The sequence below is a fragment of the Alnus glutinosa genome, chromosome 11 (genome assembly GCF_958979055.1).
Source record: "Alnus glutinosa chromosome 11, dhAlnGlut1.1, whole genome shotgun sequence".
Classification (NCBI taxonomy): domain Eukaryota; kingdom Viridiplantae; phylum Streptophyta; class Magnoliopsida; order Fagales; family Betulaceae; genus Alnus; species Alnus glutinosa.
This window is the reverse complement of record NC_084896.1, coordinates 27,400,107-27,420,198: the sequence shown is the minus strand read 5'-3', so window position 1 is coordinate 27,420,198 and position 20,092 is coordinate 27,400,107. Positions and strand designations below refer to the sequence as shown.

General features: G+C 38.7%; 1 protein-coding gene across 1 annotated transcript; it reads right to left on the bottom strand.

Moving 5' to 3' along the window:
* Positions 1-1,624: 1,624 nt before the first annotated feature.
* On the bottom strand, positions 1,625-4,086 carry LOC133882481 (G-type lectin S-receptor-like serine/threonine-protein kinase LECRK3). The gene has a single exon (XM_062321668.1). It carries the CDS (start codon positions 4,083-4,085, stop codon positions 1,668-1,670), a length of 2,418 nt encoding a protein of 805 aa, XP_062177652.1. The 5' UTR covers position 4,086; the 3' UTR covers positions 1,625-1,667.
* Positions 4,087-20,092: the final 16,006 nt, after the last annotated feature.

Below are 20,092 nucleotides of genomic sequence, written 5' to 3'. Positions count from 1 at the left end.
CAAGAGATGTGCAAATCCACTATTGAATCTGTGGGACACGTGGTTTCCATAAATTTAATGATCAATTTGCAAAAGAAATGTGAAAGAGATGTATAAGAGAATGAAACCTAATACATCTTAAAACTAATTATCACAGTACAAAATTATGCTTAAATAGACTAGGGTTTAAACACTAACCCTGACTTTAGTAATACTTGGGCTGATAGCCCCACTAAAATAACATAAAGCTCAAAATCATATAACCTAGATTTGAACAAATAAACTCTAGCGGGTAACGGCATAAAGACTTTGTAAACATAATGGCTAACTGGTTTCTAGACTTCACGAATGTTGTAAATATATCTCCATTGAGTATTTTGTCTTCAATGAAATGACAATCAACCTCAATATGTTTGACCATTTCATGAAAAACCGGGTTAGATGCTATGTGTAAAGCATTCTGGTTATATCAAAATAACAGGATAGGAGTAGGAGCTGAAAACCCAACTCCTAAAGAAAATGTTGTAACCATGTCAACTCACTAGTAGTATGAGCCATTGCTTTGTACTTTACTTTAGCACTCTATCGCGCCACCCTTGTTTGTTTCTTACTCTTCCAATTTACAAGATTACCACTTAAGAATTTACAATATCCCTTAGTAGACTGTCTATCCGAATGAGAACATGCCTAATCTACATTAGTAAAACCTTCTACACAGAGATGTCTATTCAGTCTATATAGTATCTCAAGACCAAGGGCTCTCTTCAAATACTGAATAATGCGAGTAACAAATTCTCAATGTAAAACTAGAGAAGCCTCCAAGAACTGACTAGCAATACTAACTGCATATGAAGTATCTGCTTGGTGATAGTAAGATAGCTCAACTGTCCAACTAGACGATGATACCTGCTAGGATCACACCACTGGTGATGGTAATCTTGACGCCATTGACCCCTTAAGTCCAGTACTCAGTTGTCTTCGATCAGTACCAAGAACGACAAAAAACGTGAGAGAAAATGAAAAATGAAAGGAGAAGAAGCAGGGAGAAGCGAGTAGGGAAAAGGTTAAACCTTAGGTTCTGATACCATGTTATAGTAAGGTTTGCATGGAAAGAAAAGATGAGGCTTAGGTTGATCTACCAAGCCAACCTCACACATCTTATTATAATATAGGTTTTAAAGAAATATTACAATGACCAAAATATCCATAAACCCTAACAAATTCTTCTAACAGCAACAAATCAAGAATGTTGAATCTATAGCAAATTGTTATGGGATTAATTTCTTAAGCACATAACAGATAGAATAATGGTAGTTTGAGGAACCCTAACATATCCCAAATCAATTCTAGAGTTGAATAATATTAATCTTTACTTAATTATATTAAAGAACTTATGGTGTCTTTAAATAGACACTTACAATGCAAAGTAAAAGACTAACTAAAATAAACCACTTCTAATGTTATTAATAATGATAACATATTATCTATAACATTTAAATCTTAATTTAATCGTAATTCTAATGTTATCAATAAAGATAACTTATTATCTCTAAGTTATTATATTCTTACATTTCTAATGAAATTATAAATTAAGAGAGTCTTGCTACTACAAGACTTTTTTTGTTATAGGATATAAACCCGTGAGACAAATTGTCACGTATCACCCATGGGCATTGAAGACTCAAAAGTTAAGAGATTATGGGTGGAGGAGAGGTATACAATGAAGGGCATGGGGGCACATGAACATCAACCACTCCCTCGAGCATTTGTGTAACCTTTTTCATCGTGAGCGAAGGATCCTCTTGAATGCACCAAATTGCCACAATTACTAGCCTCTCTAGCCTGTTCATGTCATTCCTTGCCTCCTCATCGTTTTCCACCAACTTTTCTAGTCTTTTTTCTATGTAGCATTTATAAGCCCAATCTATCAATGCCTCCTCTTCTTCTCCCATTGCAAAAGAGACGCTGGACTTGCAGCAAATGATCTCAAGCAACATCACACCAAAGCTGTAAACATCAACCTTAACCGTAATTGATGCCTTACTGAACCATTCTGGTGCAAAGTACCCAACAGTCCCTCTTCTTTGTGTATGTGTTCTGGTTTGCTGGGCCAACAGAAGCTTTGCTAATCCAAAATCAGAAATCCTAGGCGTGAAGTACTCGTCCAAGAGTATGTTTTGAGGCTTTATGTCACAATGGATGATCTGGGTGCTACACTCTTCATGCAAGTACATCAAACCTCTTGCAATTCCAAAAGCAATTTGCACTCTTTGGTTCCAATGAGGCCTGGATATCCCAAAAAGAAAGCTAGCAAGAGAGCCATTACTCATGTACTCGTACACCAGAAGCCGGTGCTCCCCCTCATCACAATAGCCAAGCAAGCGGACTAAATTCTTGTGGTGGGTCTGGCATATCACACTCACCTCTGTTTTGAACTCCTTCTCTCCTTCGCCTACTACCTTTTCTAACTTCTTGACCGCGACAAATCTCCTAGGATCCGATGCATCGACCCCTTTATAAACTGTTCCGAAAGCTCCTCTACCCAATGTTTGCTTGAACCCACCAGTTGCTTTTTCAAGCTCTTCGTATGTATAGCTTCTCATTTTTGTGGCAGATGTGCTTGCGATGCTTGCCGAATTCAGCTTTTTATGGTACAAGTAGAAAAGAGCTGCAGAAATAGCTATCAGGAGAAGGATATTGAGGAACGTGGAGCTGCCAAGGAGCACTGCCAAGGCAAGTACCAGAGTGGACTTGTCTTTCTTATTTGTAACATTACCTTTAGGTACCTTGAGGAGAACTAATTTAGTGATATTTGGGCTGCTTCTTCCGTTGGACATTGGAAACTTCTTGCTCCAACAAAGCCCACCTTTATCTTCATAAATGGCCGCTGAACAGAAGCAATCATCAAGGCATAGTTTTTGACACGTCGCCTTGTCAACCCCATGTCCATCCTTAAGATCGTAATCAGAGAGCGGCCAGTCGACGTTGGGAAATTCTATAAAATCTACTTGCTCTTTATCTGCTTCCCATCCATCAGTCTGGCAGCTGGGCAGTGGAAAATCTGGTTTGCACCCTTTCCTGGGGTCAGATGGGTTCAAAAAAGAGTATCTGTCAGGACAGCGGCAAACTGCCGGGCCTGTACTGATTTTCTCACAAATGCTGTTATACCCGCACCACCCGATGCTATTAGCATTATTGGCTCTTGTCGTACAAATATCATCAGGAATCTCTTGCACCTCACACCAAGATAAACTGCAGCTTCCATCACTTGCATTGTTCTCATTTTTGGAGTGTTTGTATAATGTGAAGACTCCATCATGATCGACTCTAGCAAGGAAGTAATACTGCTGGTTTGAACCTGGGTCGTCGCTGGTAACGTTGTAGGTGGTTGATGTGTTCCCATCTTTGATGTAAATGCGACCTGCCTCATCAAAGACTAACTGTGATGTCCAGTTCACTGTTCTGGTCGCCCAATAAGCTGAAACGACTTTTTTAGATGGCAGAGATACAAGATAAAGCACCAGATAGCCGTCCTCCTGCAATCTGAGCTGGTAGCGCCCATCAGCATAATCTGTCTCGGATTTGCGAGACTGGAGGATGCTAGGCATGCCCAGTATTTGGCCCGGCAAAATTGTGTCAGTAGGCTCTTTGAAGCTCTCCCATATAGGACTATAATTCTCATCTAGAATCACAAAGTTCCCATTATCCAGCATAGCTGCACAAGTGGATTTGCTTCCATTCGTTTGAGCCTTCCATAACAGACCGCCATCGGGATCATCGAGTACAAACTCACCATCGCTACTAAGCTTAAATTGAGACGACGGGGGCGCTAGTTTATTGCCATTTGCAGACCAAACTATTGTTCGATCTTTTATTTTATCAAACCAGACAGCAAGCAAGAAGTTTTGACTTCCTTGAACAAGGCGGAATCCCAAGGCAAATTCGCCTGAAGGGGACAGGTATACCGGAGATTTATCCTCCACAAGTACAGGTGATTTCAGCGATAGACAGTCGTCTTTGGTGAAGGTGAAAACAGAGGGAAGGAGAGGAAGAAGAACAAGTAGAAGCAAGAGAGAACAAAAATGAGGACAAGTTGGAGAAGCCATCTTGCTTCAGTATGGGTTTATGTGTGAGAAAGAACCCACAACAGCATTTATAGAAGCCATATTGCTTCAGATAGTCCTTGGTCCTCGTGCGATTTCAATTTAATCTTTTGAGTTTCTAATTTTGACAGTTTGTTTCTCTAAAAAATTTTAGAGTTTTAATTATGTCCTTCCATCAACTTTATGTCTAATTAATTAACAGTATACCATATCAGACCAATTAATTGATGCTATGTGACCATCATTTAACACGACACGGATTGTGTATCATAGTTAATTTAAACTATAAATATACTCTTAATAAAAAAAAGAATTAAAGAGAGAGAGAGGGGCCACACTCTCTGTAAGGGGAGGATGCCCATCAAAGAGAAGAGCGACCACCCATCATTGGGTGAGGGTTGGCCGATTACCTCTCTCTCTTTTTATTTTTATTTTTTTATGCTAGGTTAATGATATATTTGTAATTCAAAGTAAATATGCCATTTAGTATATACAATTGACATGTGTTAAACGAGAGTCATGTGGCTCTAATTGATTGGCCTGACGTGACACATCGTTAATTAATTGGACAATAGGTTAGTGGAGAGCCCTATATAGCTAAATGAAATTGAAACAAAATTTAAGAACATAATTGTCAAAATTAAAAACTCAAGGATTAGATTGAAATCGTATAAAATCCTGATTAAGGGCCAAATTTGAATTTCTCCCATAACTTACTTGACCACCCATTTTTCTTGAGTATTTGACACGGTTCACTCACTTTTCTTGACTATTTGACCCGGTTCACCGACTTCTCTTAGGTTTCTATGCATAATATATATATATATATATATATATATATATATGCACCTCTGAGAAATATGACATCCTCATATTAAAAAAATAAATAAAAAGAAAAAAGAAAGAGAAATATGACACCAAAACGTAACTTTCAAGTTTAGACCGATTCGACATGCAAAGTTATTTCTAGAGGTGAGAAAAGAAATTACCTTATACATGAACATATGGTCTTTTTAGAATATTAATTAAATTATTAAATTATTTTTTTTTATTTTTTATTTTTATGAGGTTAAACTTTTGAGATAAGTATGAATTTAACGTGGTGTCAAAATAAAAATTTTAAGTCCAAACATTATCCTTATAATTTATCTCACATTTTAATTTAATATTACATGTATTGGGCCTCACTTAATAAGGGTGAGTACTAAAATATTAATTAAATAATTAAATTCATCATTTTTTTTATCACTAAATTCAAACATGTTATAGTTGTTGGCCATGTGATTGACCATGGCCATGTGCAATTTTCTGTTCAAAAAAAAAAAGAAGTTGCACAATTTTCTCTTGATCCTCCATCTCTGGCGCAAATCACTGAAGAAATTCAAAGCATCGGCAATTCTTTTGCTCCATAAATAACTCTGCAACATAAGAATGTCAGAACTCATGCTTAGGCTTTTTGGCACGCCAGGCCCCATCAATAAAATTAGAATTGCTTGGCCGTCTACTCTACGAAGCAAAAGGCTAAGATTTATTTATTTACATCTTGGGAAATAGAGAAACAACTTAAAATTTTTGAACCTTTATCAAATCTGTCTCTTTGAATCTCTAAAGTGTTCAGCCCACGTGAAAACAAATGAGAGAGAAAGAATTTATTTAAAAAGAATACCTATTAATTTGACACAAAGCTCCACCCAGACCTTCAAAAAGTCAAGATTTTATTTTTTGTTTTCACTTTGAAACCTTGAAACTCCACCCACTAAAATCTTTGACAGATTCACAGAGAGTTCCACCCGTCCCCTACGCCACACAGGCCACAGCCTCCTTTTTTTCTCCTCTCTTCACACTGTCTCGACGCCGACCTTCGATTCTTTGCCTATTCATCTTCTTCAATCTCCCTGCTAAGGGTGTAAATCCGGATCAGTTATAACCGGAGCGGAACCGGATCCTGGCACTAATCGGCTTCGAAAAACTGGAAACCGGGTAGGCACCCGGACCCGGTCCCAGGTACTGGTTTTCAAAAAACCGGGTTATACCTGAGACCGGGTCCATTAGTTTATTAAAAAAAAAAGCCCCAACCCTTTTGGCTTTTACACCTCAATAGCATCAGCCTACACGGGGACTTTTCGGTCCTTTCCATTTTATGCCTTTTGAGTTTTGCCCTAAGCCCTTTTCTTTCGGAAATGCGCCGCCTGCCTTCAGGCTCACGCCTTGCCTTCTTCTTCTTGAAGTCTTGAACCTTCTTCTTCACATGTATCATGCCCACGCCCTGATTTTAGAAGTAGAGGAAGTCTTAATCTGAGGAAAAAATTACATGACCTCGAGCCAGGGTTTTTGAGGGCAATCTGTTGGCCACACACGATCTTCTCCTCCTCCTTGGTTTCATTTCGAAACCCTAACTACAAGCCTTGCTTCTCCTCACCTTCTTCGTTCGTTCCCGGTTCGCTGGTTCGACTTATTGTTGAAGATCTGGACATAAAGTATTGCTTTCTTTAATTAGATCTTAACTCTTCTCTCTCTTAGTGTTTTTGTAAAATTACGGAGATCTAATGACAGATTAGATTGCTTTATGGTTGGAGCTTCCTTATTGTTCTCTCATTTCGATCAGGCCTTTTAAAAAAAGAATATGTCTATTAATGTTTTTATTTTATTTTTTTGCTTATTTAAACAAGTTTTCATATTCTGATTTGTTTTGCTCGGATTTTCTTCTCTTCGTCTTGATTTGGTACTTAGGGTAGTCCTTGCGAACTGCCGAACCCTCGAGTCAAGCATTGTCTGCATCTCATATTCTCATTTCTCATCTCATAAAAGGATTATCATCTGCATCTCATTGCTCTTTTGTTTTCCTTTTTTTGTTGGCTTTGATTTTGGGAACTTATTGATTTTGCATTTTTTGGCCACGTAAAGAAAGAAAAAAAAATGCTTTCCTAAAGTTCACTGTGATGTGCTTCTTCACTTTGTGATTATCGATGGTATTGCTAGTTTAGTATCCTTTAGTTTGCTATTTTGTGTTTTGTATTTGTTGGTCTGGAATTTAGATGTCGAGCGGGGCATAAAAAACGAGAAGAGATTGATCAAACCTGCAGTGGTAATGGACACTAACAATGGGTTTATCTGGGTTTTGTCTAAGATGGTTCATTTGTGCTTTAATTGTTATATATTGGAAAGTTCTAGTTGTGGTTTTGGTGCCAAAATTATTTCTCTTTCATTTTGGTGTGGTTTTGTTTCTACTTTTTAGATTTTGGGAAGGTTCAACACAGCAAATACATTTTGTGGCATTTCTGGGTTTGGAATTTTTTGTTAATACCAACCTTAACTTTGGAAACAGAATTGACTGCCAGAAAATAGGAATTTCATAATGGAAAACATTGAAATGAACTTTAATGGATGATATAGATTGAACATTAAATGATTAGGTAGTGAATGTTTTGTTCGTCTTTTCTTATTGTTTGGATTTCTTATTCATGATAATTTTTTAATTTGAAATTTTATTTCAGGAATTTGGATTTGTTAGTAAGTTGAAAATAAGATGAGGATAGAGAAGTGTTGGTTCTGTTCCTCTGCCGTATATCCAGGGCATGGTATTCAGTTTGTCCGCAATGTCAAACTAAGACAACAAAAAACCAACCAAAGCAACACAACCCAACAGCAGCTAGAAAACTTAAATTAAACCTGAATTAGAATTTGCAGGTTCTAGAGATGGACAAGACGAGTTTTATCCCTTATCATTTTCACTGATCTTTTAGCAATCAACCTTACCCGTACTTGCCATTTAATCTGCAACACTAGAGCTTCTTCTGATCTAGCAGGATTGCCATGGAGAAGATCGTTTCTCTGCTTCCAGAGATGATACACTGCCGCTCCCAAACTCAGCCTAGAAAGAGCTGATTTCAAACTTTTGTTATTCGTCCCCCCTTTAAACTAGTCAACCACATCATTCCAGGAGACAGGAGGATGTTCTTAAACCCTAGCTAGCGCCGTCCACCCCTCTATTTTCTTTTCTTTTCTTCCGAGTTCCCGAGAGTTCCACCCGTCCCCTACGCCGCACAAGCCACAACCTCCCTTTTTCTCCTTTCTTCACGCTGTGGCGACGCCGATCTTCGATTCTTCGATTCTTCATCTTCTTCAACCTCCCTGCGAACTGCCGAGCACCTGAGGCAGGTATTGTCTGCATCCCATATTCTCATTTCTCATCCCATCAAAGGATTATCGTCTGCATCTCATTTTTTTTTTTGGATGAATTAAACCTTTTTATAAAACCAAACACTGCAACACAATTCCTCCAGTGAAAACTGGAACAAAGCTCAAACTGAGCAATACAACGCACATGCAGATCAACGTAGGAAAACCAACATCAATACAACTCATCTAAAAACCAAACAGACCAACAACCTACCCCCTAGACAGCTCCAAACAATCAACAATTATAACTGCAGCAAGGGCTGCAAAATACGCGACCTCACTTCCCAATTTATTTGGGCCAGAAACCTTTCCTCAGAGTAAGGAGTATTTCCATGAAGTAAGTCATTTCTATATCTCCACAAATGGTGAACGGTTGCTTCTAAACACAGTCTGCATAAATTGGATTTAAGGCTTCTCTTCATGGTCAGGACAACCCCCGACTTAGCAAAGCTGCAAAGTCAAACTGCAACAGCAAAAAATCAACCAAAACAACACAACCCAACAGCAGCTAGGAAACTCAAATTAAACCTGAATTAGAGTTTGGAGGTTCCAGAGATGGACAAGACCAATTTTATCCCCTATCATTTCGTTGATCCTTTAGCAATCAACATTGCCCGTACTTGCCATTTAATCTGCAACACTAGAGCTTCTTCTGATCTAGTAGGATTGCCATGGAGAAGATCATTTCTCTGCTTCTAGAGATGATACACTGCCGCTCCCAAACTCAGCCTACAAAGAGCTGATTTCAAACTTTTGTTATTCGTCCCCCCTTTAAACTTGTTAACCACATCATTCCAGGAGACATGAGGATGTTCTTAAACCCTAGCTAACGCCGCCCACCCATCTATTTTCTTTTCTTCTGAGTTCCCGAGTGTTTCACCTGTCCCCTACGCCGCACAGGCCACAGCCTCCATTTTTTCTCCTCTCTTCACACTGTGCCAACGCCGACCTTCGATTCTTTGCCTATTCATCTTCTTCAACCTCCCTGATAGGGGTGTAAATCCGGACCGGTTATAACCGAAACCGAAACCGGATCTCGGCATTAACCGACTCCAAAAAATCGAAAACCGGGTTGGTACCCGGACCCGGTCCCGGGTACTGGTCTTCAAAAAATCCGGTTATACCCGGGACCGGGTCCATTAGTTTATTAAAAAAAAAAGCCCCAACCCTTTTGGCTTGTACACCTTAATAGCATCAGCCTACACGAGGACTTTTCGGTCCTTTCCATTTTCTGCCTTTTGAGTTTTGCCCTAAGCCCTTTTCTTTCGGAAATCTGCTGCCTGCCTTCACGCTCACGCCCTGCCTTCTTCTTCACATGTATCATGCCTACGCCCTGATTTCTGAAGTAGAGGAAGCCTTAATATGAGGAAAAAATTACATGACCTCGAGCCAGGGTTTCTGAGGGCAATCTGTTTTTTCCTTACACGGTCCTCTCCTCCTCCTTGGTTTCATTTCGAAACCCTAACTACAAGCCTTGCTTCTCCTCACCGTCTTCGTTCGTTCCCGGTTCGCTAGTTCGACTTATTGTTGAGGATCTGGACACAAAGTATTGCTTTCTTTAATTAGATCTTAACTTTTCTCTCTCTTAGTGTTTTTGTAAAATTACGGAAATCTAATGACAGATTAGAATGCTTTATGGTTGGAGCTTCCTAATTGTTCTCTCATTTCGATTAGGACTTTTAAAAAAAGAATCTGTCTATTAATGTTTTTATTTTATTTTTTTGCCTATTTAAACAAGTTTTCGTATTCTGATTTGTTTTGCTTGGATTTTCTTCTCTTCGTCTTGATTTGGTACTTAGGGTAGTCCTTGTGAACCGCCGAACCCCCAAGTCAGGCATTGTCTGCATCTCATATTCTCATTTCTCATCTCATAAAAGGACTATCATCTGCATCTCATTGCTCTTTTGTTTTCCTTTTTTTGTTGGCTTTGATTTTGGGAACTTATTGATTTTGCATTTTTTGGCCACGTAAAGAAAGAAAAAAAATGCTTTTCCTAAAGTTCACTGTGATGTGCTTCTTCACTTTGTGATTATTGACACTAGTTCAGTATCCTTTAGTTTGCTATTTTGTGTTTTGTATTTGTTGGTCTGGAATTTAGATGTCGAGCGGGACATAAACAACGAGAAGAGATTGATCAAACTTTCAGTGGTAATGGACACTAACAATGGGTTTATCTGGGTTTTGTCTAAGATGGTTCATTTGTGCTTTAATTGTTATATATTGGAAAGTTCTAGTTGTGGTTTTGGTGCCAAAATTATTTCTCTTTCATTTTGGTGTGTTTTTGTTTCTAATTTTTAGATTTTGGGAAGGTTCAACGCAGCAAATACATTTTGTGGCATTTCTGGGTTTGGAATTTTTTGTTAATACCAACCTTAACTTTGGAAACAGAATTGACTGCCAGAAAATAGGAATTTCATGATGGAAAACATTGAAATGAACTTTAATGGATGATATAGATTGAACATTAAATGATTAGGTAGTGAATGTTTTGTTCGTCTTTTCTTATTGTTTGGATTTCTTATTCATGATAATTTTTTAATTTGAAATTTTATTTCAGGAATTTGGATTTGTTAGTAAGTTGAAAATAAGATGAGGATAGAGAAGTGTTGGTTCTGTTCCTCTGCCGTATATCCAGGGCATGGTATTCAGTTTGTCCGCAATGTTTACTAAGACAGCAAAAAACCAACCAAAACAACACAACCCAACAGCAGCTAGAAAACCCAAATTAAACCTGAATTAGAATTTGCAGGTTCTAAAGATGGACTAGACAAGTTTTATCCCCTATCATTTTCACTGATCTTTTAGCAATCAACCTTGCCCGTACTTGCCATTTAATCTGCAACACTAGAGCTTCTTCTGATCTAGCAGGATTGCTATGGAGAAGATCGTTTCTTTGCTTCCAGAGATGATACACTACCGCTCCCAAACTCAGCCTAGAAAGAGCTGATTTCAAACTTTTGTTATTCGTCCCCCCTTTAAACTAGTCAACCACATCATTCCAGGAGACAGGAGGATGTTCTTAAACCCTAGCTAGCGCCGTCCACCCCTTTATTTTCTTTTCTTTTCTTCCAAGTTCCCGAGAGTTCCACCCGTCCCCTACGCAGCACAGGCCACAGCCTCCCTTTTTCTCCTCTCTTCACGCTGTGGCGACGCCGATCTTCGATTCTTCGCTTCTTCATCTTCTTCAACCTCCCTGCTAACCGCCAAACCCCCGAGTCAGGTATTGCCTGCATCCTATATTCTCATTTCTCATCCCATCAAAGGATTATCGTCTGCATCTCATTTTTTTTTTTGGATGAATTAAACCTTTTATAAAACCAAACACTACAACACAATCCCTCCAGTGAAAACTGGAACAAAGCTCAAACTGAGTAATACAACGCACATGCAGATCAACGCAGGAAAACCAACATCAATACAACTCATCTAAAAACCAAACAGACCAACAACCTACCCCCTAGATAGCTCCAAACAATCAACAATTACAACTGCAGCAAGGGTTGCAAATGCCATCTATTAACAAGAGCAATACTAGTTGCAGTCCTCTTAGTAGATCCTCGAGCCAAAATACGCGACCTCACTTCCCAATTTATTTGGGCCTGTAACCTTTCCTCAGTGTAAGGAGTATTTCCATGAAATAAGTCATTTCTATTTCTCCATAAATGGTGAACGGTTGCTCCTAAACAAAGTCTGCATAAATTGGATTTAAGGCTTCTCCCCATGGTCAGTACAACCCCCGACGTAGCACAGCTGCAACGTCAAATTGCAACAGCAAAAAACCAACCAAAACAACACAACCCAACAGCAGCTAAGAAACTCAAATTTAACCTGGATTAGAGTTTGGAGGTTCTAGAGATGGACAAGACCAATTTTATCACCTATCATTTTCATTGATCCTTTAGCAATCAACCTTCTACGTACTTGCCATTTAATCTGCAACACTAGAGCTTTTCTGATCTAGCAGGATTGCCATGGAGAAGATCGTTTCTCTGCTTCCAGAGATGATATACTGCCACTCCCAAACTCAACCTACATAGAATTGATTTCAAACTTTTGTTATTCGTCCCCCGTTTAAACTTGTTAACCACATCATTCCAGGAGACATGAGGATGTTCTTAAACCCTAGCTAGCGCCACCCACCCTTCTATTTCTTTTCTTTTCTTCTGAGTTCCCAAGAGTTTCACCCGTCCCCTACACCGCACAGGCCACAACCTCCCTTTTTCTCCTCTCCTCACGCTGTGTCGATACCGATCTTTGATTCTTCGCCTCTTCATCTTCTTCAACCTCCCTGCTAACCGCCAAACCCCCGAGTCAGGTATTGTCTACATCTCATATTCTCATTTCTGATCTCATAAAAGGAATATCATCTGCATCTCTTTTTTTTTTTTTTTGGAGAAATTAAACATTTTATTAAATGAAACATTGCAAGACAATTCCTCCAGTGAAAACTGGAACAAAGCTCAAATTGAGCAATACAACGCACTTGCAGATCAACGCAGGAAAACCAACATCAATACAACTCATCTACAAACCAAAAAGACCAACAACCTACCCCCTAGATAGCTTCAAACAATCAACAATTACAACTGCAGCAAGGGCTGCAAATGCCATCTATTAACTAAAGTAATACTAGTTGCAATCCTCTTAGTAGATCCTCAGGCCAAAATACGCGACCTCACCTCCCAATTTATCTGGGCCAGTAACCTTTCCATAGAGTGATGAGTATTTCCATGAAGTAAGTCATTTTATTGTCTCCACAAATGGTAAACGGTTGCTCCTAAACACAGTCTACATAAATTGGATTTAAGGCTTCTCCCCATGGTCAGGACAACCCTCGACTTAGCATAGTTGCAATGTCAAAGTGCAACAGCAAAAAACCAACCAAAACAAACACAACCCAACAGTAGTTAGAAAACTCAAATTAAACCTGAATTAAAGTTTGGAGGTTCCAGAGATGGACAAGACCAATTTTATCCCCTATCATTTTCATTGATCCTTTAGCAATCAACCTTCCACGTATTTGCCATTTAATTTGCAACACTAGAGCTTTTCTGATCTAGCAGAATTGCCATGGAGAAGATCGTTTCTCTGCTTCCAGAGATGATACACTGCCGCTCCCAAACTCAGCCTACAAAGAGCTGATTTCAAACTTTTGTTATTCGTCCCCCCTTTAAACTAGTTAACCACATCATTCCAGGAGAAATGAGGATGTTCTTAAACCCTAGCTAGCGCCGCCCACCCTTCTATTTTCTTTTCTTTTCTTCCAAGTTCCCTAGAGTTCCACCCGTCCCCTGCGCTGCACAGGCCATAACCTCCCTTTTTCTCCTCTCCTCACACTGTGCCGATGCCGATCTTCGATTCTTCGTATCTTCATCTTCTTCAACCTCCTTGCGAACTGCCAAACCCCAGAGTCAGGTATTGTTTGCATCTTATATTGTCATTTCTGATCTTATAAAAGGAATTCATCTGCATCTCATTTTTTTTTTTTGAGAAATTAAACCTTTTATTAAACGAAACATTGCAAGACAGTTCCTCCAGCGAAAACTGGAACAAAGCTCAAACTGAGCAATACAACGCACCTGCAAATCAACGCAGGAAAACCAACATCAATACAACTCATCTACAAACCAAATAGACCAACAACCTACCCCCTAAATAGCTTCAAGCAATCAACAATTACAACTGCAGCAATGACTGCAAATGCCATCTATTAACTAAAGCAATACTAGTTGCAGTCTTCTTAGTAAATCCTTGAGCCAAAATACGCGACCTCACTTCCCAATTTATCTGGGCCAATAACCTTTCCTCAGTGTGAGAAGTATTTCAATGAAGTAAGTCATTTCTATGTCTCCACAAATGGTAAACGGTTGCTACTAAACATAGTATGCATAAATTGGATTTAAGGCTTTTCCCTAGGGCTGAGCATGGGGCGAGGGGGGCGGGGATGGGGGTTTTTTGCCCCCGCCCCGCAGAGGTGCAGGTTCCCCAAAGAGAACCCGCACCCTGCAAATTTCCCCATGCACCCGCACAAGGAGGGTGGGGATGGGGCGGGGTTGAGGGGCGGGATCCCCGCGGGTTATGCCTCAAAAAATTGGACAAAAAAAAATAGAACCAAAAATTGCAACGGGAATAATAGAACAAGATGCATTTTTAGGGTGGAGTAATTAGAGAGAACTCGTCCTATACCTCTTGCTACATTACTAAATTCTGCTCTGTTTGTCAATACTGCAGTTGCAGTGCTACTGTTCACTCTCATTCATAGCATTGGCCCTTGGGTGAGAGATTAAACTATCCACATCGGTCTTGTTATCAACAAAATCATAAGGAAGAATCTCACCGCCATGAATTGAAAGGTACTCAAACGCATCTTCTTTTCAAAACATTAGGATCCAAATCACGACCAAAAGCACATACATACTATAAATTTATATAAAGATAAAGAAAAATAGAAAAAGCAAAAATTGGCAGTAACTCTAAAAATAAAAAACTCTGAGAAGGAGGGAGGGAGGGAGGGATGGAGCATGTACGGACTGAGGCGGCGAAGACAGGCAGGATGGTGAGGGCGTGAGGCGGCGATGACAGGCGGGCTGGTGAGGGCGTGAGGCAACGACGACAGGCGACCATGCGTGCGGGCTGGTGAGGGCGTGACTGCTGGCTGCTGCGGCGCTTAGAGTTAGGGAGTTAGAAACTTAGAGAAGGTGAAGTTAGGGTTAGGTTAGAGAGGTGAAAGGGTCAAAGGGCTGAATGGTGTAAAGGGCCAGTGGCCCAGTGCTTTAGGCCTTTAGCCTTTTCTGCCCCCCCCCCCCCCCCCCCCCCACTCTTTTTTCCTTTTTTTTTTTTTTTTTTTCAAAATCTGTGGGGCAGGGCGGGGTGGGGACCCGCAAAATTTCAAGCCCCCCCCCCCCCCGCAACCCGCCCCGCACCGCACGGGGGGGCCAAAAAATGCCCCTAAACCCGCACCATGGGTGCAGGTTTTAGGCTTTGCGGGGCGGGGCGGGTTTTGCGAGGCAGTGCGGGTATTTGCTCACTCCTACTTTTCCCCATGGTCAGGACAAACGCCGACTTAACACAGCTGCAACGTCAAACTGCAACAGCAAAAAACCAACCAAAACAACACAACCCAACAACAGCTAGAAAACTCAAATTAAACCTGAATTAGAGTTTGCAGGTTCTAGAGATGGACAAGACGAGTTTTATCCCCTATCATTTTCACTGATCCTTTAGCAATCTACCTTGCCGGTACTTTTCATTTAATCTGCAACACTAGAGCTTCTTGTAATCTAGCAGGATTGCCATGGAGAATATCGTTTCTCTACTTCTAGAAATGATACACTGCCGCTCCCAAACTCAGCCTAGAAATAGCTGATTACAAACTTTTGTTATTCGTCCCCCCTTTAAACTAGTTAACCACATCATTCCAGGAGACATGAGGATGTTCTTAAACCCTAGCTAGCACTGCCCACCCTTCTATTTTCTTTTCTTTTCTTCCGAGTTTCCGAGAGTTCCACCCGTCCCTTACGCCGCACAGGCCACAGCCTCTCTTTTTCTCCTCTCTTCACGTTGTGCCGACGCCAATCTTCGATTCTTCACCTCTTCATCTTCTTCAACCTCCCTGTGAACCGCCGAACCGCCAAGTCAAGTATTGTCTACATTTCATATTCTCATTTATCATCTCATAAAAGGATTATTATCTGCATCTCATTTTTATTTTTTTTGTTTTTCGGATGAATTAAACCTTTTATAAAACCAAACACTGCAACACAATCCCTTCAGTGAAAACTGGAACAAAGCTCAAACTTAGCAATACAACACACCTACAGATCAACGCAGGAAAACCAATATCAATACAACTCATCTACAAACCAAACAGACCAACAACCTACCCCCTAGATAGCTTCAAGCAATTAACAATTACAACTGCAGCAATGACTACAAATGCTATCTATTAACTAGAGCAATACTAGTTGCAGTCTTCTTAGTAAATCCTCGAGCCAAAATACGTGACCTCATTTCCCAATTTATCTGGGCCAGTAACCTTTCCTCAGTGTGAGGAGTATTTCAATGAAGTAAGTCATTTCTTTGTTTCCACAAATTGTAAACAGTTGCTCCTAAACACAGTCTGCATAAATTGGATTTAAGGCTTTTCCCCATGGTCAGGACAACCCCCGACTTAACACAGCTGCAACGTCAAACTGCAACAGCAAAAAACCAACCAAAACAACACAACCCAACAGCAGCTAGAAAACTCAAATTAAACCTGAATTAGAGTTTGGAGGTTCCAGAGATGGACAAGTCCAATTTTATCCCCTTATCATTTTCACTGATCCTTTAGCAATCAACCTTGCCCATACTTGCCATTTAATCTGCAACACTAGAGCTTCTTCTGATCTAGCAAGATTGCCATGGAGAATATCGTTTCTCTGGTTCCAGAGATGATACACTGCCGCTCCCAAATTCAGCCTACAAAGAGCTGATTTCAAACTTTTGTTATTCGTACCCCCTTTAAACTAGTTAACCACATCAGTCCAGAAGACAGGAGGATCAACCACTCCACAATCCATCAAATTCACCCTCCAAATTCTTCGGCTGAAACTGCAGCTGAAGAAAAGATGTTCCTTGGTCTCTATGTGTCCATGGCAGAAAAGACCTACCATAGATCTTGTATATCCCCTCAAGCTCATCCTATACTTGGTAGTTAAAGCATCCCTAAAAGCCAACCAAAGAATGAAAGAGTGCCTTGGTATGGCTAAGGGAAACCAAACTATATTATACCAACCCACCTTCGGGAACTTCGCCCTTAACTGGTTCCAAGTTTCAGAGCTAGAATACTTCCCGGTATTGGACTTCCAAATAGGTGTATCCTCATTTCCAATAGAAATTTCAGGAAGTCTACACTGAATTTCCAAGCTCATCTGCATCTCATTGCTCTTTTGTTTTCCTTTTTTGTTGGCTTTGATTGTTGGGAACTTATTGATTTTGCATTTTTTGGCCACCTAAAGCATTTTTTCTTTCCTAAAGTTCACTATTATGTGCTTCTTCTCTTTTGTGACTATCAATGGTATTGCTAGTTCAGTATCCTTAAGTTTGCTATTTTGTGTTTTGTATTTGTTGGTCTGGAATTTAGATGTCGAGTGGAGCATAAAAAACGAAAAGAGATTGATCAAACCTGTAGTGGTAATGGACACTAACAATGGGTTTGTCTGGGTTTTGTCTAAGATGTTTCATTTGTGTAAGGATGAAAATAAACCAGTCCGTCCAACAACTCGCTCGGTTAAACTTGACCCGAACTTGAGCTCGACACTGTACAAACCCTCTCGTTATTGCAGAAACCAGCTCGATTCGTAAGTGATACATACCCGACTCGCTTGACAAAACTCTATAGGAACTCGCGAGCTTAGCTCGTTTACAGCTTGACTCGTTAGCTCGTTTATATATATATATACACTAAAAATTGAGTTATATAAATTTAATTATGTGTATTAGTAATTAAGTAATATATGTTATATATGTTACTTAATATTTATATATGTGTGTGTATTAGTTAACATACTAAATAGTTATATGGTTCATAACTAACATAATATCTAAATATATACTAAGTAAATATAATTAACTATAAGTTACTCAATATTTATATGTATATTATTCATATTATTATATATGTGTGTTATATATATTACTATTAACATACTAATATACTAACTAAGTTAATATATATATTAAGTTAGTAACTATTAAGGCTTTTTAAGTTATTAGGTATAGTGTTTTTTTTTTTTTGGAAATTGTTACCGAGGCTTACTAAGTTAACTATAGCCTATAGGCTACTTTGATAATATCATTTGATTCACTTAAAAACTTAATTCATATCATTAAAAACTGATTCTCGAAGTTCCAATGTTTCAAACTGAAACAAGGCTTAAAGAAAATAAATCACATTAAATAAGGTAACCAAACAATATTAGAGCCATTATTGAACATTGGATTAAATGCTAAGAAGATGTGAAAACACCATTCATCTCCTTTACATGTCCAAAATGGAATAGGGTGCTCGCAATTTCAAATGAAATGGATATTATAAATTTTATTGACAGAATTTAAAGTTGATGTATCTAATGATATACATGATTTCACATTAAATGAATGTAAATGATCATATTCCGTTCAAAATGGGGGAGATAAAGTAGGGTTGGCAATTCAGGTTCACGGGTCGGGTTCGGGTCAACCCGACTGACCCGATTATATAAACGTGTCAACTCGAACCCGACCCGATTATTAATCGGGTTGTGACACGTGACCCGAACACGACCCGACTAAAAAACGTGCCACCCGTTTACCCGACACGACACGACACGGCATCAATTTCACTGTTTTCACATGTTTCAACCTTCAATTTTTTATTATTATTTTTTTTTTTACCTTCAATTTTTTTTTAATCGGGTTATAATCGTGTTGGCGGGTCAACCCGGGTAATCGGGTTATAATCGTGTTGGCGGGTAATCGTGTTATCGGGTCAACCCGTGCAATCGGGTCATAATCGGGTTGGCGGGTCAACCCGCGATTATAATCGGGTCAACCCGATTATGACCCGAACCCGATTATAACAAACCCCAACCCGCTTTTTTCGTGTCGTGTTCGTGTCGGGTTCGCGGGTCGTGTCAAAAATTGCCAACCCTAAGATAAAGTTCCATTCTTGAAACAAGTCTTAAATTGATAGTATTAAATAAAATAATCAAACGATATTAAATCCATTCTTAAATATTTGATAAGTGGATTAAATGCTAAGAAAATGAATGTTCAATTCTATAAATTGATTAGGGTCGCATTCCATTCTTGAAACATGTCAAAAAATATGATTTTTTTTTTCTTTTTTATTCTCCTTTTACATTTTACACATGATTCAAAATGAGAAAACAAATTATAAGTTAAGAATATGGAAAGTCTCCAAGCATTTTATTCAATTACAAACTATTCTCTTTTTAACTATACATCATTTTTTTTTCTCTCTCTATTACTATATTCAAGTTGACTAGTGATTAAAAAAAAAAAAATGTTAGTTACAAAAACTCATCAATCAATTGCATTAATTTTTGTTTTGATTTGATTTCATGAATTAATAGATTTTCATTAGAGTAAATTGTAATTTTATAAAAAATGATCTTAAATTATAATGTATTCACAGTGATCATTTAGTTATACAAGATTAATATCACATAGATTTATAAATTCATTTTAAAATTACACGAATTTTAAATTATACTAATTTATTTAAAACTAATTTGTTTTTTCCTATGTAGGTCGAAAGTGTTAGATAATCATATCATAAAAATTAAAGGAAATTTCTATCCAATAAATAATATCATTAAACTAAGGAAAATGTTAATTTATTTATATTTGGTTGTGTAAGGGAGTTTTTTTTTTTTTTTTAAAAAATAAAAATTAATAATTGGAGGTGTTGTGAGGTAGGTTGTCTTCTTATACATTTAAAAAAAAAAAAAAAAAGAGGTCTAATTCATAAAAATAAGATTTTGATCTGACCGTTAGCTTTTGATCTGACCATTTGAAATTTTTTGTGAAGCTCAGATTTGAACACGTGTCGTTCATGCAGATTCTAGAGGCTCACAAACACATCCCAGCCACTGGATTTATAATGGCACATCGTAACCGTCCATTTCTCATCACAGCATTAAATTTAATTACCCCCACTCACCCCTTAAAAAAAAAAAAAAAAAAAAACTACCCCCACTCACTTAAAGGTCGATCAGACGGCTGTGCATTAAAGAGCTCATACACATCTCACCATCTTGACCGTTCAATCCTAAAAACCCTAAAGA

Coding starts and splice junctions, on each gene's coding strand:
- LOC133882481 (XM_062321668.1), bottom strand. CDS start 4,085: ATGGCTTCTCCAACTTGTCCTCATTTTTGTTCTCTCTTGCTTCTACTT.